Source organism: Suricata suricatta, chromosome 11 (assembly GCF_006229205.1).
Source record: "Suricata suricatta isolate VVHF042 chromosome 11, meerkat_22Aug2017_6uvM2_HiC, whole genome shotgun sequence".
Classification (NCBI taxonomy): Eukaryota; Metazoa; Chordata; class Mammalia; order Carnivora; family Herpestidae; genus Suricata; species Suricata suricatta.
The window spans coordinates 32,576,282-32,599,022 of record NC_043710.1 but is presented as its reverse complement, the minus strand read 5'-3'; the positions used below and the strand labels follow the sequence as shown (position 1 = coordinate 32,599,022).

Sequence of the window (22,741 nt, the reverse complement as noted above, 5' to 3'; positions counted from 1 at the left end):
TGGAACAAGTTAAGAAGGTCTACTTCTTCCATATAAATTATCCATTGTCCATGTAACTTGTATTTCTTCCAAATAAGTTTAGAGTCCTGGAAAATAATGTATGAAGAAAGTGAGATTCAAAACACTGACACAATTTCTGAAAGCTGAATATGTAGTCATTAATGGAATCATAATCAACTGTGATGTACTCAGCCCATAATACCTTGTGCCTGACCTTTCACTTCTTTTCTTTTCCTATACATACTTCATGTCCTCAAATTTGGGGTGTTTCTTACTAAAAAATGTCATGTATTCCTACGTAAAGTGAAGGTTTATAAAAGTACTCAGCAAAGGTTTAGATTAAATGAACCAAAATATCGAGGCACACTATATTAAAATAGAAAATCTCAGAGAACAAATCAAGCAAGATGAGAGTGGGGAGACTACAGAGACTGGGAACTTTTATACTGTACATAAAAAATGAATTGTAGAGGTGACTGGGTGGCTCAGTTCGTTGTGTCCGGCTTCGACTCAGGTCATGATCTCACGGTTGTGGGTTCAAGCCCCGTGTTGGGTTCTGTGCTGACAACTAGCTCACAGCCTGGAGCCTGCTTCAGATTCTGTGTGTCTCTCTCTCTGACCCTCCCTCCTCTGCTAGTGCTGTCTGTCAAAAATAAATTTTAAAAAACATAAGAAAAGAAAATGAATTGTATAAGTAAAAAAGTAAGTGATAGGATAGAAATGGCACAATGTACCAGATTATAGTACCTGTTAAAATCAATAAATTGCATTAACATTTCCCTCAGTAGATAGAGTTTCCTAATTTAGTGTCATAAAAACATTTTTTTCTGAAAGGCATGTGCAATTGGATGTCAGTTAAAATAGCACAGGTATGAATAGTTACATTTCAAATTTGTGGACCATTTTTCTCTTTTAAAATTTTTTTCAGAGCTTTTATGAAAACATAATTATCAAAGTGCCTGTGTCATTGGTTCTGAAATTATTATCTAAAATTTCTGGAAGGAACAAGGAATTCTTTTCTTCTGGACGCTGATTCGGCACGTTTATCTTATTTACTTTTAGTCACTGTGTTTCTGTTTACAGCGTATGAAATAGTCTCAGCAGAACAAAGTCCCCGCGTTGATCAGTCAAACCGAAGACTCTGGCAGCTGACTGAGCAGCAGGAGCCAGAGTCCACTTGAATTGTTCACACTCTGAGAAGACAAGTTCGGACTTGATCTGCCTGAGATTCCTTTTAACACAGATTTGTCCCACCAGGTAGCTGACCGGATTTCCCTGCGAGGACCCAGAAGCATGCACTGTCCCATCCAAAAGGCAGAAGCGGTGGAGGGAGCTCAGTTGATGCACGTCGTCTGGCATGACGGTGCAGAGTCTCTCTACCCCGCTGTGTGGCTGAGAGACAACTGCCAGTGTCCCGATTGCTACCTGGATTCCGCAAAAGCACGGAAACTTCTCATCGAAGCTCTTGATGTGAACATTAGTATTAAAGGCTTGACGTTTGACAGAGAAAAGGTATTTATCTCTGATTTGTCTCTCCTTTATCTCCCAAGTTCTGTGAAGGGGCTAGTCTCCAATAACTTTCATAATGAATTAATTTTCATCTGATCATATCTGTAACTACACAGAGGGCCATGTTTGTGTCACGCTTGATTCAAAGTAGGCATGCTCAGTAAATGGAAGCTTCTGTTATTGTTGTTGGTTTATTACTACTAATATTTTTAATAAAACTTACAGTATTGCTCATTATTCCTTCAGTGAGTGACAGCCCTGCAGACACAATCAAACTATTTTTATAATAACAAGAATGTTTCTGGGACTCTGTTTAGTCATCTGTAAAATAGGGATACTAACAGAACTTGTTTTATAGGGATGATGTGAGGATTCAGTGAGGTAATATAGGTAGAAATGCTTAATATAGTGTCCAGCATGCAGTGAGCACTGAAAAACTTGACTACTGTATTTTTAATCAAATGAGTGAGTCGATACGCAAGGTTTGTTCTAGAACTCCGGAAAACAAAGCTCTCAAAACCACAAAGTAAATGTGGCCACCAGCCTGTGTTCTTCCTCTTCCAAATTGACTAGGATAGTTCTCAGAAAAGCAAGTGTGACAGCAAGTCATGGGTCTTCCCTCTCTTTTCTTCATCTGAACTGAAGGACTTTACTCCCAGGGTTCACCGCTTGCTAGCTGTGTGACTCTGACACTCCTCACTTGAAAATGTGAATAAGAGTAATACCTTTCCTCTAGATTTGTATGAGGACTAGAGGACTAACACCTGAAATGTTCGTTACACAGGATGCACTCAGTGCTGTTGTCGTTTACTCTTATGACCTGCCTCCTCCTCATCATCTCCTAGTTCTGATACTCTTGGGAGGAATATTAAATTCAGTGATAGCTGACTTTAAGTCATCACAGAAAGTTTGGAAACAACAGGTTTAGGAGATACAGAACAAGAATTTCAGACCGAGCCAGATTTTACTTCTTCTGTGATATTTAAGGGGTCTCGGACCTCAGATGTATCCCCTCGGCTTTCGGTTCTCTCGTCTTCCAAAAGGGTATCCTATGTGTGTGAGTACATGAGTACATAAGTAAAAATAAAAAATAAATTTTAAAAAGTAAGAGCTAGTTGAATCCCTGCTTATTAAATTAACATTCAAAAACAGAGCAATAATGAACAAAAATACATAGAAGCATAAATAAATGTAGGTGATATCTGCTTTCTGTGTTATAAGGTTTATATCACGTGGCCAAATGAACATTACAGTGAATTTGAAGCTGACTGGCTGAAGAAAAGATGCTTTTCACAACAGGCCAGAGAAAAACTCCGAAGAGAATTATTTTTGCCAGGTAACCTTGCCATGGTCTTCAATGTCTTTTAAAACTCTTATGGGAAGACATTTGCTCAGAAGCAAATATAAACTCTTGTGCGTTGGTTACAACCTTCTTGTAATTTATGCAGGATGCTTAATGGTTTACCAACACAGATCGTTTGGGTAGAGATGAAAGAAAATATAGAGGAGTTCTAGACATTCAAAAGAGACAGGAAAAGGCAAAGTGCAGCAAACTGGTACCCTCGGCGTCCAATGTGAAACCTGGAGCACCAGACACACCCTGAGTGTCCGTGGCAGAGGAGCGGATGATCCAGAGGCATACTTGCCCTTCATAATTTTATCTAAAGCCGGAACAACACAAAACCAACACAGCAGGAATTCATAACCTGGTATCCACATATAAAAGTATGTGATCCCCAAGCCCCATGAAATTACATGCATGACCTTTAGTATGCATGGGAGCATGCGTGTGAGTGTGTGCATGCATGTGCACAGCAAATCTGTGTAGGGAGAGCTTAATGGGTCTCAAGAGAATCTGTGACCACAAAAATGTTCAGAAGACCTGCACTAGTTGGATTCGGGGGGGGAAAGGCTTTATTCTTGAGCTGAGAGACAGACTAAAAGAAATACTTAATACAGGTAGGAAGTTAATTGTTTGCTTTCTGTATATTTTGAAGATTTGTATCATAAGACTATGTGATTCAAAGGCAGATTCTAAAAATATGATTCTTATGTATTTACTGGAACTTGACTTCTACAAATACACTAACAAGGTAAGTCTCCCTGAACTTTCTTTTCTACCATTAACAGATATATTGGATTGACTCTGTTGAAATCTGTAACACCAAGATAGATATTTCACCTTACTCCTTTCAGATCTGAAATTCCCAAACATGTACAATAAGTGGTTTTAAATGCAAGATTTACAACAGCTTATTGAGTATGAAGATGTTACTAATTAATTAGCTTGAACCACACAGCTTCACCTTGTCCTATCGTTATTGATAGGACATGAGGGCGCCTGGATGGCTCAGTCGATTAAGCATCCAACTCTTGATTTCTGCTCAGGTCATGATCTCATGGTTTTTTGAGTTCAAGTCTTGCATCAGGCTCTGTGCTGGCAGCATGAAGCTGCTTAGGATTCTCTCCCTCTCTCTGTCTGTCTCTGTCTCTCTGTCTGTCTCTCTTTCTGTCCCTCCCCCACTCACACTGTGTCTTTCTCTCTCAAATAAATAAATAAACTTAAAAAAAATTAGGGCATGATATTGTCCCCTTCGTATTCAGGCACAGGCTGATGCTGTCGAGAACTAGGTTCCTCCAAGTCCTTAGTCTCATCATTCAGACGACTGACAAGGTTTTGCTCTGGTGCTTTCTGTCTAAACTACCAGGAATCCATGTTCTTTTCTTTCTAGCCCAGCTAGCTGGTGGAATCCAGATGGGTATCAAGAAAAAGATGTTTATCCTGCATTTTCCCCAGCGAGTGTATTGTACGGAGACTTCAAGGAGTCTCCGTTACATAACCAAGTGGCTATTGTCTGGGTCAAATAGTTTCACAAATGTATTATTATTTTTTATTTATTTTAGATTTCTTCTGGTACTCAAAATATTTTTCCTTAACTCTGCCCTAATTTTGTAATCCTGTTGGATTTTGCTTTCATTTCCTTCAAGTTCTTCTTTTGATTATTTCAGGGAATAAAAGCCAACTTTTTATTATTACGGCTTAGGCTTTTAAGCATTGTAAATAGATAAAGCCACACTCCTCCATTAATATTTCTTGATGAATGCAGTTTTATAGCTTACATTTCTCAGTTCCATAAGGCAGTAGCAAGGTGGAAACGATACTACACTCGGTTAAGTCGTGGAAAAATCCAGTCACACTGACAGCGGCAGTCATAAATAATATAAGGAGAATTGGCTGCTATTTAGACACTGGAAAATACTTTAATGGTTTAAAACAAGATCAGATTTTAAAAATATATCCCCAAGTTGTGCAGCTGGTGGGGTAAAGGAGAAAGCAGTGGGCCATTTTTGGAGTATGGCTTCTATGGCTCGATGCCTGTAGAATTTGACACCTTATTGAATTGCCATCATTTATTTTCAAACATTTATACTCCAGGACATGTAAATAAACTCAGTTAAACTTGTGCAAGGACTTTGCTTTTTGGCCTCAGTGGCAATGTTACCTCTTCTGCTCTTTCCTTACAGTGAGAAAAGACTTTTAAAATCTGGCATTAAGATGCAAACCACTTTTCCTTGATCTTCCCTTGACATTAGCTGTCAAACTTGAAAATGAAAAGACATGATGATCGGCCAGAAAAAACTCTTGTCAGTGGACAGCCGCAGCTGGAAGGAAGACGTGGGTGATAGTGATTCCCTCATAAATGTCAATCCAGTTGCACATATATTGATCTCTGTTTTGTGCCGAAAACTCCATAAGGAAATACCAAGTTTAATTTAAAAAAAGGCACTGATTCTATCCTCGATGATTTATCATCTTTAGGAAGGGGGGCCCTCACCATGAAAACAAATAAGTGTAATACATTATTTTAAGTGCAAGAAAGCATACAAAGAAGGTTAATCATAACACAGAGGAAGGAATCTGAAGAGACAAAAACATAATCCTCGAAGCCAGAATATGTGAGCTGGATTTTGAAGAATCAGTTTGTCAGGCAGAGACAGTAAGGAAATTCCTGACAGAGGAAAGGGCATGTAGAAAATCACAGAAGCATAAAATAACAGGGTAAGCCTCATAAACACCAGTTAGTTTAATATTGGTGAAGTTAACATCATTAAGGCCACAGGGAAGAGGGAAGGGGCCTAACCATGAAATGGCTTCGGGGCCCTGAAGGAGTTCAGTCCAAAACTCTCCAGCAAAGACATTTTCACAACATAGAAATCAAGTGTACCCTTCCATTCATTTCTCAGGTTGATTTTCTTCCTATACGGCTAGAGAAGTGAGTTCAATATCTTTATAACTTTAAGAAGGTTGTTTTATTTTCTTTCCAATGCATTTGACATCTTCAGAGTATTATTATTCTGATTTTGACCAAATGTATATAATTTTCAAATGCTTGTAAAGCTTGTGGTTATCTTCTTATCTTCCTCTTTCTGTGATTTCATTCTCCCTTTTCCCAGTAGCCCCTTTGGTTCTTGGTTTGTATTTATCTTACAAAAGATATCGGAAATTATTGGTCATGGTCATCTGTATTGGGTAGACTGGCATGGGGAGTGACAGGGAGCAGGGTTGCAATAGCATCATCTAGAAATAGTCCTACAAAAAACGCTGAGAAGTTAGCCTAGGGAAGTAGCAGAGATGATGGGGAAGATTTTGTATTCAGGAGAAAGATATATTGACCTTTAGGATTAGAGGTTGTTGACCTTGTTCTCAATTCTCCACCAATGTAAAAGCTGACTTTTTTTTTTAATTTTTTTTTTTTTTGAGAGACAGAGAGAGACAGTGCGAGGAGGGGAGGGTGAGAGTGAGAGGGAGATACAGCATCCAAAGCAAGCTCCAGGCTCTGAGCTAGCTGTCAGCACAGAGCCCGACGCCGGGCTCAAACCCAGAAACTGTGAGATCATGACCTGAGCCGTAGCCGGACGCTTAACCGACTGAGCCACCCAGGTGCCCCAAAAGCTGACTGTTGAAGCCTAGTATGTAAATGTTTCCAAATAAATGAATGAAAATGGAAAACTTTAATAAAACATTGGAAATATGAAGGTTTTTATCAAGGTAATTGTATTTTAAGGGCACTGGAATGGCTTTGTTGGTTAAGCATCTCACTCTTGATTTTGGTTCAGGTCATGATCCTACAGTTCATGAGATCGAGCCCTGCATCAGGCCCTTCTCAGACACTATTAAGTTTGTTTGAGATTCTCTCTCTCTCTCTCTCTCTCTCTCTCTCTCTCTCTATCCCTCCCCAGCTCATGCACAAGAGCATGTGCTCACTTTCTCAAAATGAATAAATAAACTTAAAAAGAGAAGTAATTGTATTTTAGTTTCCATGTCACACACATTGAAATGATTAGACATTGGGGGAGCCAGGCTGGCTCAGTTGGTAAGCATCCAACTTTAGCTCAGGTCATGATCTCACAGTTCATGAGTCTGACCCCTGCATTGGGCTCTGTGCTGACAGCTCAGAGCTCGGAGACTGCTTCAGCTGTGTCTCCCTCTCTCTCTGCCCGCCCTCCCCCCCGGCTTCCACCCTTTCTCTCTCTGTCTCTCAAAAATAAATAATCATAAGAAAAAGAAATGATTATACACTAATTTTTGTGTTTAACATTGGGATGCAAAATTCCCAAAATATAATTGATAAGACTAAAATGGGAAAAATCAATTTATAGTATGATCTTACATGTATGAACCTAAATATTTGTTCTTTTTATTAACATTCAGTGTCAGAATGAATGCTTATTTTCCTATCTCTTTGAATTGGTACTGAAACATTTGCACATTACTCTCTGACTTTAATAATATTTGTTATTTCAAATTGAGGTTTAGAGGATTATAATTTAAAGAAAAGCTTTTTCCCATGGAAATAGGCTGCTCACTTTTCTCAGCAGCCCAGGGACTGAGTGCATGGCACAATGAGAAAAGAACACTCCCCCTCAATTCAACATAGCAGAGCAATTGTGTATCTGTCCCTTTAATCAGTCCATAGCTACCCACCATCAGCCCCTCCTTGGTTTCAAAAGGAACATGCCACAAAAGGGAGTCAAAACTCTCATATCACTATCAGGAACCTCTAAAATCTCTGTGCCTTTCACATGGCAGAAAAAAAAAAAGCAGAGCTCCCCTTTTTTGCAGAAGGCCAGGTGTTTCCTCGAAGATGAAGATTTTTTATTATGATGCAAAGAACAAAGTAGGTCTGGTCAGAGGCTATTTTTACCAAGATTTGTCCAAAAAAGCAAAGATCACTACTTTTTTAATTAGCAAGTAAGGAACACAATAGGTATGTCTAACTCCCCACTGACAATTCACCCCTGTCCCTAAACCTTGCAACATACTTAGGCCATTCCTGAAGCCACATGTAGGAGTCTGCAGTGCAAGTCAGGGATAGAGTGAGGCTCTTTGCTTCATTTATTACTTGGTAATTAGATAAAGGACTGGGAGCTTGTGTTTTTCAGGCTGCCTTAGCATGCCTCCACCGTATCAGGGCTGCCAGCCAGGTCATTAGGGCTTTGGAACAGCTCTGTTAAAACAGCTGCATAAGAACAATCAGGCCATCACGTCAGGTGCCCAAATGCCTTTCCTTCCCTAAGAAAGACCTAGTCGACATTCCCTTCCTGCCATCACCCAGGCTCACACTCTCACCCACAGGTGGGACACTAGCTCAAAGTCTTTGTGTTTAAGAAGAGTGTCTATTCTGTTCTGCCTATCCTATGTGACATGGACCTACTGACTTTCAGAGAAATGTCTTTGGGATTTTGATGAAATGAGTACAGGTGTCTTGAATGCCTTTGAGTCTATGAATGTGTATTTAGCTTCATTTTTCCTCTGTGCCACATTGATGTCTTCCAATGTGTCTTATTTTTTACATACATATCATTCATTATCCTGCTCAATTTCTGCATTCTGCCTGATAAACCTGGCCATCATGTCTGAAGAGTCTAGAGTCCCTACACGGGATGGAACTGTCCTTGCTCTGTCAGCAAGCCCCAAGATAGAAGCCTCCGGCTTCAGAAGAGCCTGGTGGTGCCCTAGAAGCAGCAGGTCCCACTGGTCTGGACATTGCTCCTACAGCTGTCTGCCTACTGTTGGTTTTCACTTCTAAACCTAAGTAGGGTCCTCTTCCTTTCGCCTTTTCTTCTCTCCATCCATACCTGCAGGAAGAAAACACATAATCCCATACTCTGAGATAAATATTCAAGATAAGTCTATTTCACAAGTGGATATGATACAGAATTTTTTAAAAGCCTATATGTTCTTTTATGACTTTTAAAAATTCTTAGATAATAAACACTAATTGTAGTCTTTTTTTAAAAAATCATTTTTTAGTTAGTTAACAACTTCGTAAAATGAAGCCTCCTTGCATCAACGAATGTTAATGCTAAGCAAGACCTTGAAAAGCTGGTGTCTTTCAAAGCCTTGCAAAAGTCTGAGGATAATTTTTGAGAGCCTAAAGCAAATGCATCTTAAGTAACAGTGATTACAGTCTACTTTCTTTTCATATTTTCTCAGTCTCCTCACCACATCCAAAATTAAGGAAAACATATTAAAGTTTTTTTACTCTCAGAAAAGGAATTTTCTGTTGTTACAGTAAAGTAATTTTATTTCTTTTTTTTTTTTTAAGAGAGTAAAAGTAGAGTGGGCTTTCTTCAATGCGTGAAAAGCTTCAGTTTCTCACAAATGAGGCTTGGTTTTTCTTACAGCCCAGGAATGGATTTTATGACATATGGCAGTTGGACTGCAAATTTTGAATTTGTAAATTTAGAAAATTCCAAATGGTGACAATTTCAAGAAGTGAAATCGGATAGCTTTATATACCAGGTTCGTTTTTACTAAACCTACACGTAAATTATATGTTTAACATATCCTTTTTGCTAGTGCCTACACATCAGGAGATTCACCAGTCCAAAAAAAAAAAAAAAAGAGAGAAGGCAACTGATTAAAAATTATTACTTCTCACTTCTGGTTCCACTTTGCTTCTTCAAGATGGTAGAACATTGAAACATACAATATTTGTTTTGGTATAATGGATAACTTCATTATACTTATATTTCTTCCTTGAAATAGCATTAAATTAAAAATCTATTAAATTATATTTAATTTCTCTATTAAAAATTAATATGAAAGCAATCACCTAACATTCAGAATTAAATAAATATTTTGAGAAATTAAATACCACACGCAAAAAATTTCTTCCTTGAAATTCCAATCCCACACTTTCAAATGTGTCAATGGAAAAAAATCGATTAAAGTTTTTTCAATTTTCCTATTCCTATAGAAAAAAAGATTTTAAAAAATGATGTTGTTATTTATACATTCTATTGATTTGCCTAATTTCTAACTTAGTAAATTAAAAAATAATTTTTAAGTTCTACTGCATTCGATGGATTCTCTAACATTATTTTTCTCAAAATTTTGTATTTTCTCAATCTGCAACTTAGTTCTTAATCAAAAGAGCAACATAGCAATAAATATGAGTGCTCTTGACCCTAGGCCTTGTTAGGTCTGTGATTTTGAGCCACTTACTTTTCATACCCCAAATCTTCATCTGTAGATAGAAATAGTACCTACTTTGGGGTGCCTGCGTGGCTCAGTCAGTTAAGCGTCCAATTTCAGCTCAAGTCATGTTCTCACGGTTTGTGGGTTCGAGCCCCACACCAGGCTCTGTGCTGACAGCTAGCTCAGAGCCTGGAGCCTGCTTCGGCGGATACTGTGTCTCCCTCTCTCTCTGACCCTCCTCTGCTCGAGCTACCTCTCTCTGTCTCTCAAAAAGAAAAAAGGAAAAAAAAAAGAAATAACACTTACTTAACTGTCTTAAGTAGCACAAGGTTGGATGAAAAACAACGTTGCACATTACATATAAACTCACTTCATCTTCACATCACCTCATCTTCACATGCTTCTCTCAAAAGCAGCTGTAAATAACTAGAGAACATCCCTGAGAGGGGCTCAACCATATTGAACAGTATATTGATTTACAAAGAGAAAGAAAAAGAGAAAAATGAAGAATTCTATTATTGAAAGTCTTTCTCCTTTCCTCCCACTGGCTGTCAGGTTTCTATGCACATTGCCCACTTGCCCAGAGAAGACTGATATTCAGCAGGTTCCAAGAGAAAGAATTATACAGGTTGTCCCTCTTGCCAACAGCTTAGTTGGAGGCTTATAGCATCTCATGGCCTGCTTACTGAAGCAACATGGCCTCTGGCCACACCCACCTTGCACTGTCCTGCAAAGTGATCTCCTGATGCCCACCTTCGTCTCCCTTCCCCCTTACTCCGATGTCCCACTGAAGCATGATAAACTCTTAAGCCTTCAGTGGAGCTTTCCAATCACCCCACAATCTGGTGCCCCCTCCACATCTATGTAGATCCCTACTTTTGTCCAAGCCCTGAATGTTTCCTGGATGACTTATTCCATTCTTCCAGTCTGGACAGACTTCACCCATGCATTCTACACTTCCCATCCCAGTGAAGCCCTCTGTCAGCAATTCTTATGTTTCTATTATCCCTAAGCCAAATTACAAACTACAGATAATGAAGAAAGCCCAGGGGTGCCTGGGTAGCTCAGTTGGTTAGGCATCTGACTTTGGCTCAGGTCATAATCTCACAGCTTGTGAGTTTGAGCCCCGAGCCTGAAGCTGCTTTGGATTCTGTGTCTCCCTCTCTGCCCTTCACCCACTCTCTCTCTCTCTCTCTCTCTCTCTCTCTCTCTCTCACTCTCTCACTATCTCAAAAATGAATAGTAAAACATTAAAAAAAATTTTTTTAAAGAAAGAAAGCCCAGAAAAAAAAACTTAATTTCACCAGTAATACTAAAATGCAAGGCTGTAACATAACAATAGAAGCATACATATTTTTCAAAAACAGTTCTGTTACGATTTGTTAGGAAAGAAAAGGAAATGTGCTATGTCAAGAAAGCGCTTCATCTGTGAAAGAACACTGTGTTGTGTAATGAGACTGGCTTTGGAGCAGAGCTGGCTTTGACTCTGCTGTGTGAACTTCACTTAGTTTCATAAATGACCTGAACTTCACCGTTTCCATAAGTTAAAAAAAAAAAAAGCAATGACTCTCAGTTTTGGGATATGAAGAATAAATGATAAAACGTAAGTACTTGTTCCCTTTTCTCTCCAATTTAGTCAGCCGTGAACACAGGAGCAGAGGCGTAGCAAAGAGTAGTTGGGTAAGAACAGAAAGGGAAGCAGCAGCATGACAAAGTCTTATGCTTGAGTTCCCCTTACCTGGAGGATGATCGTGTCATATTCCTGAGAGTGGCTTGGAGGTGAACTGTTGCCATGAAAAGGATTTTAATCGCTCAGACATTGATTTGAAGTCTGGGACAAAATTGCATTTACCTGGAAGACAGTTTCATATAAATAAATTTAAGGAAGACAGTCAAAAGTCTGGGCAACTATCAACTTAATCACAATCAGGGATGTAGAAGTGTTTACTGAAACTGGGGGGTGCTCAGTGAAATTGGGAGAAAATGCCTGTGTTACCTGTTAGGTAAGGATTGCTACAGGTGAAAATGCCAGCCATCAGCAGATGTATTATATTCCATGTATGAGCTGGATCTTTGGATGACAAAAATCCTTGACCCAAACTACCTACAATTTCATGACCATATAAAAGTAGATAATCTTGGGGCGCCTGGGTGGCTTAGTCAGTTGAGCGTCAGACTTTGGCTCAGGTCAGGATCTCATGGCTTGTGAGTCTGAGCGCCACGTCAGGCTCTGTGCTGACAGCTCAGAGCCTGGAGTCTACTTCTGATTCTGTGTCTCCCTCTCTTTTTACTCCTCCTCCAGTCACGCTCTCTTTCTCTCAAAAATAAATAAACATTAAAAACTTAAAAAAAATAAAAGTAGATAATCTCAGTAATGAAGATAAAGGGAAGGTATCTAAAGAGAACAATGTGTTCGTACAATCTTCTGAGTCCTATTTTTCCACGGAAATAAGAAGCAAAGTTGTCAGTGGAGCCTAAGTGGGAGGGAGGAGGATGTGGAAGGTTTGAGGATAGAGAACATGAGAAATGATCAGCTAGTAAGTGAGAATTAAACAGACATTAGGGACATGCAGTATGATTAGTCATTGTGGTATGTTTTCCTTCAGCCCTGTTCAGCTGCTCTGGTTCATGTGCAGATTTAATCTGGCAAACTGTGTTAAGTTGTGTATAGATAGCATATCATTTAAATTTTGTAACAATCCTGCAGGTCATTTTCATCCTGTGTTTTCCAGATGAACTAAGCTGAAAGAAGGTATCACTTTTCTTTTTTATTATTAAATTTTTTTAATGTTTATTTATTTTTGAGAAAGAGAAAGAGACAGTGCAAGCAGGGGAGGAAGAGCAGAGACAGGGAGGGAGACACAAAATTCAAAACAGGCTCCAGTCTCTGCGTTGCACAGAGCCTGATGCAGGGCTCAAACTCAACAAATCGCAAGATCGTGACCTGGGCCGAAGTCGAAGGCTTAACCAACTGGGCCACCCAGGTGCCCCTCTTTTTTTTTAAGTTTATTTACTTGAGAGAGAGGGAGTGGGTGCAAGTGGAGGAGGGGTAGAAAGGGAGAAAGGAGATCCCAAGTGGGCTCCACGTCATCAGTCCAGAGTCCTATGAGGGGCTCAAACGGGGGAAATGTAAGACTGTGACTTGAGCTGATGCCAGACGCTTAACTGACTGAGCCACCCAGGTGCCCTGAAAATGTACCACTTTCTGAAGTCCTGTAGGTGGGAAATATCAGAATTCAGAACTGAATCCAGGTCTGTCACCTTCAAACCTCAAGTTATTAACTCTGATAGAATGTCCCCTATCAAACTAGACCTGTATCTTCATCTATACATGTGTTTCACACATTCTCAGTGAACTAGCTTCAGAAAATGAAGACATGACTGACAGAACATTTTTACACATTTTCATTGACTGAAAAGTTGATTGGAGTCAACAGAGTTGAGACAGCCAAAAAAGATTCATTGGATTTGGGTCACATGAATGAAAATGTGGTAACAAGCCCACCCTACAGGGATGGGCCAGACCACATCTATGGTATTGTTCCTGATTCAAGACACCAGTGCTGTTGTAAAGCATCAGCAAACTTGAACACATCACACAGTCGAGAGCAGAGCGTAGGTCAGGGCTTGGAAGCCATAAAACATGAAAAAATGGGGAATAAGAAAGCTATTTGGACTTAGAAACACTTAGCATAGTAGTCATCTTTATACACATCTCCAAGACTGTCATATACTCTGTGACTATGGAGCACAGAATTAACACTTAAGAGCAAGGTGACAAAGGTAGACTGTGCCTCAGCATAAAGAAAACTTGTGACAGCTGGAGCCATCTGGAACCACTATGGATCACTCTATAGGAAGATGGATGAAGGGCACATGCTTGAAAGGGATCAAGAGGATTTTCCATAACCTTTTCAGGCATGTCATAGGAAATAGTCACAGCAAGAAGAGAGGGTAAAATTGAATTTTTTAATATCTGTAATCAAATTATTTGTGTGGCTTCCCAGCTCTGATATGTAGGAGCTGTGAGATATTGCATAAATTATCGAAAATCTTTAGACCTGTCTCCTCATCTAGAAAACGGGAATAATACTGGAGCCTCTGTTATGGGGTCGCTGTAAGTATTTTGTGAGTTAATCCAGAAAGAGGGCTTATGAGGGTGCCTGGAATCATGTGTGCTCAAGTAATGTTAGCTCTATTTTTGAGTACTCATCACATCCTGCCTTTTAGTGTCCCTGCCTTCTTTTACGTGTTCTTGGTTTCTCCAGCTAGAAGGTCACTGTTGTCATAGGGCTGAGCATATAGAATATACCAGGTACCTAAGGGTCCAAAACAAAAATGTGTTTCTCTCCTTTCAAGCAACATAAACTTGTGTAGAAGCATGTTTCATACATCCTTGGGGAGACTTTTCGAGTTTGGTAGGATTATCACCTAGGGAAAAGGTTTTATGGATTTCTCCATCTTTAAAAATTCTAAAAAGTACTCATATACAATCAACTTTAGGGGGTTGCCTCCATCTCTAGTTCTTATTAGAAAATAAGCAAAGAAGAGGAAAAAAACAAAGGTTTGTTTAGGACACAGAACATAATTAGTTTTCTGAAAATCTACTGGGAGCCAGCCCTGGGCTACATGCTGGGGTTCGGGAGAGGGGAGAGAAGGGGGTAGTAGTGGTGAGGAAATGAACATATAGGACATGCTTTCTGTCCCTTGCAAGGAACTTGCAGTCTAGTGGAAGAGAGAGCGAGGAAGTCCCGCCTGACCGACCCTTGCTTACTTTCCCACTTAATCTGCTACCCTCCCCTTTGCTTGGGTTCTAGCTCCAGTGACTCTGAGTTCTGTCTACTTGTTAAGAGTGTCCCTTTCTCCCCGCCCCCCCCCCACTCTTCTTGCCCTTTGCATAACTGCGTTCTCTTACCCTCTGGTCTCTAGCTTAAGTAACATCTCTTCAGCTAGACCTTCCTTAGCTGCCTTATCTAAAAATATTTCCCATCCTGCTCCCAACAATTGTTTGACCAGTGCACCTCATTTGTTACATTGCTACACTTGCTACAGTGCTCACTTTTGTGTGTGTTTGCTTCCTTGCTTAGTCGCTTTTTCCCTCCCAAGGGCAGCACTCACATCTTTTTCTATTCGCTAAATGTGATCTCTTTTGCACAGCCAAGCTTTCAACAAATATGGGTTGAATAAGTGCAAGATTATTTCAGCATAATGCGGCAAGCGCTGTGACTGAGGTGTGTTTCAGTGCCAGGGGACCACAGAAGACAGCCTTCGAGCTCATTCATACAGACGCCAAAGGAGGCCATTGCAGACTGCCCCACCACAGTCCCTCAGCGCTCTTCCCATGCCCGCCGGCCACCTTCTTTCTAGTGCACACCTGCCGCCCTGCCACTCTGCCAAAGGCCTTTGTCTGCCTGAGGAACATGCTTGGCTAACACACAGAGAAGGCCAGAAAGACCCAGAAGTAAATGCCTAGAGAAGCAGCCAATGAGGGGTGGCCCTGGGTGGCCTGCCCACGCCAGCCTCCTTGCCCATGGGTGAGACAACGGTGCAGTATTGTCTACAGTATTGCCATGAGGGCCAGCAGTTCCCATAAACGTTCATTAAAATGGTTTTCTGGGGCACCGGGGTGGCTCAGTCCATTGAATGTTTGACTTCAGATCAGGTTATGATCTTGCAGTTTGTGAGTTCGAGCCCCATATCAGGTTCTGCACTGGTGATGTGGAGCCTACTTGGGATATTCTCTCTTCCTCTCTGCCTCTCCCCTGCATGTTCTTTCTCTCTCTCTCCATCTCTCACCTCTCTCTCTCTTAAACTTAAAAAGATTTTTAGATGGTTTCCAGAGGCTTTCTTCCCTATCTTGCTTTCCCATATTAGTTCTTCCACAGGATACCTCCTTAATACCTTGCTTGCATTCATCTAAGGTCAGCTTCTGGAAGATCGCAGTCTAAGAGGGGACAAGTGATCAGATTCTTGAGAAATGTCGAGTTCACCAGGCAAGAAGTAAAATAATAAGACGCAGGATCCCCTTACTACAGAAAAGAGACTCAAAGCCCTATTTCCACCAAGGTGCTTTTCCTCTACTAGGGTCAGATTTTGGTTTGGGCTGGGCCCCTGCAAAGTATTTACAGGAAAAGATAGTAAGAGATTGGCTGATCCTCAGCACATTAGACGAGCTATTTCAGAGCCAAAAGCACAGTTCAGTGCAGGTGGACAGAAGGCTCTCAGCTCCAAATAACACATTGCAACCCAGCATGCTCTGCTCATGAATCTTTAACTAAAGAGCTTCTTTGTGTCTTTTCCTTTTCTGAAATACAACTCAGGATCCAGGAATGTGATGCCTAGCCGTGAAAAGGAAACCTTGTACAAATGGTTCCTTGAAAGCCAGCATGTAGCTTGTTCATAAATTTTATGATGTGTGAAGCACATGTTCAAGGAAGTATTTATTAGTAAGGCCATAAGTTAAATTAGAAAGGGTGGTTCATGCTTTAAATATTTCGTCATTTTCCATACCGTTTATGTATCCAGACCCAAGTGTGATATTTAAATTTGCTTTTAATGTATTCACCTGACAAATGATTTACTGTAGTCAAACGTATTTTCTCCGGAGTCCCCGGGAGTTATGTTTTGTCGCTGGGGGAGACCAGGGAAATGCTTTTAAATTGGGTTTTTAATGTTAACGTTTCTGTGTAGATATCATGAAATGATTTTACTGGTGGATTTATTGAAATGTGGTTCGCCCTGCAAAGTAAAGTATTTTATATTGTGGATGATATGATGAATTTAGAAACTGGTGAGTCAGAGTGTCATATCTAAAAATCACACTTAGCAAACTGAATGTATGAGTGGCTCACATTAGAACACAGGTTCTGTAATGAGCTGTGGCCCCTGCTTGCCGATTTTTGTAAAGCACTTTCCAGGGCATGCCAGGATGAGAGCTGTAGTTGGAAAACTGCAAACTCTGGAGAATTTAAAAGGCACTGTAACCACCCTCTGATAATGGAATCCTGTAAATCTGAAATTATTCATAGTGACGAGTATGTTGTGTGTAGAACTGACAGCCTTGCATTATACTGGAGTCTCAGTGTGAATATGGTTAATTTTGTACATGTAAAGAGTGACATATTTCCTGAAAGAACTTAACTCATTCTGTGTTTTTTAAAACAAAGAAAAGTGTGTGTGTGTGTGTGTGTGTGTGTGTGTGTGTGCATGCGTGTGTGTGGTGTTATTTTATAATGGGAAAATGACTCCTGTAGAAACAAAATCAGGACTAGGAGCCAAAGTTTATCTTTAACTTTTTTCTAATTCCAGCCTAATTAATGCACAGTGTTATATTGAAGGTTTACCTTTAAACACCGGAGCGTGAACAAGTTCAGACAAAGTGGCCCTAATTGTAACATGCTTTCCTTTCATCTAGTAGATTTCCTTTATAAGGGACAGAATAAGCAATGGACATTCTCACATATGTTCTATTTTATGCGAGAACAGCGTTTTAAGGCATCACTTGTTTATTTTATGCGTAGCTGTTAAAATGACAGACTTTGGAATCGGTTGCCTGGATTTGACTCACCAGCTCTGCAAATCATTAGCTCTGCATGATTTGGATCTTTGTTCCCTTTTCTATAGTTTGGGAAGGCTGAAAGCATCTATTGAATATTTATATTGTGGACATCAAAAGAAATCATATATGGGAAGCACCCAGCACTGTGCCTGACATCTAGAAAGTACTCCGCAAATATTGGCTCTTGCTGGTGGTAGCAGCAACAGTGGTCTTCTGTAGTGGTCTAGCTGGGCACTGTACTAGGCTCCTTGCGTGATCTCATTGCATGGTCGACAAATGACCTGCAAGGTAAATACAATCATGGGCATTTTGTAAATTAAGAGATGGCAGCTCAGAAAAGACATGAAGAAACTAGCTGGTGAGATGCGACACAATAATTCAAACCCAGGCCCCTCTGCCTCAATGTTCTTTATCCTATTCATATCCCTTTCATCAGCTGTATGTGGCTATTTAGCTGGTGGCTAACTAGTTGCTGGAAGAGCAGGAAGTGACCTCCTGAACCTGCAGGGACCTTTTCACTTGTAAAGCTACTATCTGGCTCCTGAGAAATCCCTGTTTTTGCAGAAACAGCCATGTTGGGATCAAAGAGGGAATGATTTCCAGTCTACAACTAACTAGTGCACGGGAACCTTGACCCACTCCTCGTGCTTAAACTGGGGGCTTTGGGGTTGTTAACGTGACATACATTCCCCAGTTAGAAAAGTGAGGCATTGCTCAGGATGATACTGAGATCCTAAGATCTCGTTCTGTCACTTGTGAGGAAGGTTTGCCTTCCTAAGGCAAATTCTTTCTTCCAAAAATGAAGAAATCAAATGGATTAGCCAGAGTTAGGTATTTCCTGAATGCAGTTGTTAATATCTGAGTTATTTCCCTTGGCAAAATGACATCTTTGTGTTCTGCCTCCTTTAGGAGAGCCTGGTTTGCAAAGCAAATTATTTTTTTTCCACTTGTTTCCCTTTCTGTTTCTTCAAGTAAACATTTTTTATGAGCATTTGATCATGAGGGATTTGACTTATCTGCTGTGGCATTATCATCAAAGGGTCTTCGCAAAAGGCATCTTTTATGCATCGCATGACCATACCTTTCACCTTTCCATCCCTATGGACTGTTTTTCTTCACTCCAAAGAATGCTTTGACCTCAGAGAAAGCTTCTTATCAGGTGAAGGGGAAGAAGGAGTTGTACCTGCCAAAGCAAACACCCCCCCACCTCCAGAAACACGCATATGCTGTTCTAAGTCCATCATTCACATTTTATCATCTATCTGAAGTTGAGCAATGTCACTTGGCAGTTAAAACACAATAGTATTTCAGCATTATTTCCAAGTGGAGCCAGGCAGAGAAGCCCTAAAGACATACAGATCTACATATATAGTAGACTGGCCCAGCTCCAGGGAAGACAAGCTGGTAGCTTGGGCATTCTAAATATGACTGGGATTTTTTAAATTCCATGAAAAATCAAAAGTCAGCTTCAACGAACTAGCCCCTTCTCTTCGGTTCTCATTTTATAGAAATACAATGTAACCCCATTTGGTTTCTTCCTTTTCTTGTTCACAGAATGTCAGTACTGGGGTTCAGAGCTCCGGCTGCCTACACTGGATTTTGAAGATGTTTTAAAAGATGATGAACATGCATACAAGTGGCTCTCCAGCCTCAAGAAAGTAGGCATAGTACGACTCACAGGAGCATCTGACAAACGGGGAGAAGTTTTAAAACTTGGGAAAAGGATTGGTTTCCTTTACCTTACATTTTATGGGTGAGTCACCAAATAGCCTGTATTCTGCCATTTTATGTAAAGTTTGATATATTTCCCAGAAGGAGGACACTTTCGATTGGACATACAAAATTTCCATAATGCCATTAGCAGGGAGTCAGATGGGAAGACAAATATAAAAGTGGGATTTCCCAGAGAATAACTGGAATCTTAAAGGATCCTCAAAGCCCAGAGACATCAGACATCAAAGACGAGATAGCGATGGATGGTGCGTCAGTTTGCTAGGGCTGCCATAACAGAATACCATAGATTGGGTCGCTTAAACAACAGAAATTTATTCCCTCCCAGTTCTGAAAGCCAGAAGTCCAAGATCAAGGTGCTGGCAGCTTTAGTTTCCAGTGAGAGCTCTCTTCCTGACTTGGAGATGGCCACTCTCTCACTGTCTTCCATGTGGCCGTTCCTCTCTATTCCTGCACTGTTGGTGTCTCTTCCTCTTCTTATAAGGATACAGGTCTTGGTGGAAAAGAGTCCCAGCCACATGACTTCATTTAACCTTATTCACCTCCTTAAAGGCTCTATCTCCAAATATACTTATATTGGTGCTTAGGGCTTCAAAATAGGATTTGGGAGAGGACACAATTCAGTTCATAACAGGTAGGATGGAAGACTGTGTTTCTGCAAGATTTTTATAAATGCTAAAAGTTCATTAAAGTTTTACCACCCATGACTTGGTGCAAAATAAAGTAGAGCCCTGGTGAATTGAAAGTAGCCTCCAAATGTGTGCAAAAAAAGATAAACTAACCTGCAGAAAATTAGATCTGTGTACTTCAGCAAGTAACAGGAAATGTAACTGATTTTAACTTTGAAACATGAAGCTATTTGCATAAGAATTGCCTGGGAGGTAACATTAATTATGGATAAGGAAACACTCACAACAGGAAACATTAAGTGGAAGTGGGGATATTACTGTATATCTAATCTGAAGGGTGAACCCTTCATGTGATGTATACAATTATTCTTGGGCTCGGCTTGAGCAGAATACATTGGGAGTGAAAAGAACCTTCAAAATCCAAAGGTTGCAAAACTGGTAGCACACAGGCTGTATTCAGATATGTTTTATTTGGCCCACAGGATATTGAAAGAAAATAGAATGAGTTGTCAACACTTAAAAACTGGGAGATTTTACATTAAATATGGATCTGACTTTTCTTGAAAAATCAAATCTGGCAACAACTGAGACTAAATCCCTACATGCCAACCACCTGCTTGAAGTAAGCATGTTCTCACTCTCCAGTTACATAAATTCCAACCCCACCCCTGCCTCAGACCTACAAGAGCCCTGCCTTCCCTTGACTTTGCCATCCCTAATCTAGAGTAAGACCCTCTTGTAAGACCCTACAAATGTGGATAAACATAGGATTCAAAAATATCCCACCACCTGCCCCCACTGAGTTGATCAAGTTGATTCACAGCAAGGGTACCTGGGTTGCTCAGTTGGTCAGGCTTCAGACTTTTGATTTCGGCTCAGGTCATGATCTCATGGGTTCATGAGTTTGAGCCCCATGTTGGGCTCTGGGCTAACAGTGCAGAGCCTGCTTGGGATTGTCTCTCTCGCTCTCTCTCTGCCCCTTCTCTGCATGCACACATGTTCTCTCTCTCGCTCTCAAAATGAAGAAAAAAACTTAAAAAGTGTTGGTTCATGGCAGAAGACTCTATCATGTTTCAATTTAGACAACCCAGCTTCCATCTCCACCCCAAGAATTTACTTCCACAATTAGCAAACCTGTGTCAGGATTTTTCTCTCCCCTATATCTGCAAGAATTTAAGCTGTCCTAGAGGTTATATCAGTAATGACAGACAAAGGAGAGAAGTGGAAAAGTCTTGAAATTATTAAGAACTTAGACCCAATTATTTGCTCTTTGTTTAATGTTGATAATTTTCTTTTTTTTAACTAGACATTTTATTTATTTATTTATTTATTTATTTTATATTTGAGAGACAGAGAGAGATAGTGTGAGCAGGGGCGGGGCAGAGAGAGACACACACAGAATCCAGAGCAGGCTCCAGGCTCTGAGCTGTCAGCACAGAGCCCGATGCAGGGCTCGAACCCACGAACTGTGAGATCATGACCTGAGCCAAAGCCAGATACTCAACCGACTGAACCACCCAGGCACACCATTGTTGATAATTTTCTAACACAGATATTATCTCCCTGTTCACCGATAAAGAATCTGAAGCTCAGAGAATTCAACTATAACCCATGTTTTCACAGGTAGTAAAACAAAAACAAAAACAAGAGTTACAAATCCCTTCTATGCCCTTTTACTTAGTTTTTATTTGCTGACAAGACATTTTTTGTATCTATGCAACACATTTCATAATTGCACAACTGTAGCCAACACGGAGGTGGGGGGAGGGAGTGGAGGAGGCCTCTTTGTTAAAGTTTTCTAATTCTCACCCCATCCATCACATTTAGGGTCAGATTCTTAGTCCTGACTCATGACTCACATTTTGTTTTGTTTTGTTGTCACAAATCCTAAAAAGGCTTGATAATTTGGCCCCTGATTTAATATTGTGCAATTTATTGAAATAAATATTTAAGGTTGGTTGTCAAAAACAAATCAGACCTTCTGCTACTGTTGTATTTCCTTTGTCCACGACCTTTGCGTCCAATCAGACAGGGTTAGCCTACTGAATCTCATCTTCCGTGCAGAGGATCACATTTCTTTCCTGAAACTCTCAAACTATACCACATGCTAAGAAATGCCTTTCTGGCCACCTCACTGCTACAGCTACCAGTGATTATCAAGATCTCTTTTTCTTTTTTGGTAATTTTTAATTCTTTACCTCAAGAACTTACAGAAGAGGACTGCTTTGCTGTTACTACCGTTTTTATTTGTTTGTTTATTTGCTTTTTATTAAGAGGATGAGAAAAGTCAGAGGTTTCCTCAAGTTATTTTTTTCTGCTCCTTCCCACAGTAATGTTGAAAGTGATATTAAAGTTTCTGTATCATGGGATTTTAAAGAAGATGGGAGATTTAGAGCAACAGTTCTCCACTGAGGTTGCACACTGGAGTAGCCAGTTTAAAAACGCTGACATCTGAGTCCATTCTTCAGAGATTTTTCAAAACAGGATTTGGATGTGACCTGAGAACCAGGACTTTTTAAAACCCTGCACGTGGTTCTCACATTTAGCAAAGGTAAAAACTTTTGGTTGAGGGGAGGGGTACTTTAACAGAAGGCAGGTCTCTGTGGCGTAGAGCTTGGCTGCTTTCTGTTCTCCCAACTCTCACAATTATGTACACGAAGTGGCATTTTTCCATGTTCTTCTTTGTACTGTAGTAATGTCTGGACATGACTTCTCTTTATAACACAATAGTAGTTGCCTTAAACATGATCTCTCTTTTTCAAAGCTTTGTTTCTCCACTGGTGAAGTGCCTTACTCTTGTTTGAAAAAATAATTGGCAGATGAGTGAGT

General features: G+C 40.2%; 1 protein-coding gene across 1 annotated transcript in view; it reads left to right on the top strand.

Moving 5' to 3' along the window:
• Positions 1-22,741, top strand: part of BBOX1 (gamma-butyrobetaine hydroxylase 1) — a 55,788-nt gene that overhangs the window by 5,602 nt on the left and 27,445 nt on the right. Inside the window, exons 2-4 of the mRNA XM_029957269.1 lie at positions 1,258-1,512; positions 2,731-2,845; positions 19,107-19,305. Coding sequence (XP_029813129.1) covers positions 1,258-1,512; positions 2,731-2,845; positions 19,107-19,305 — 569 coding nt within the window. The remainder of the gene's footprint in view (positions 1-1,257; positions 1,513-2,730; positions 2,846-19,106; positions 19,306-22,741) is intronic.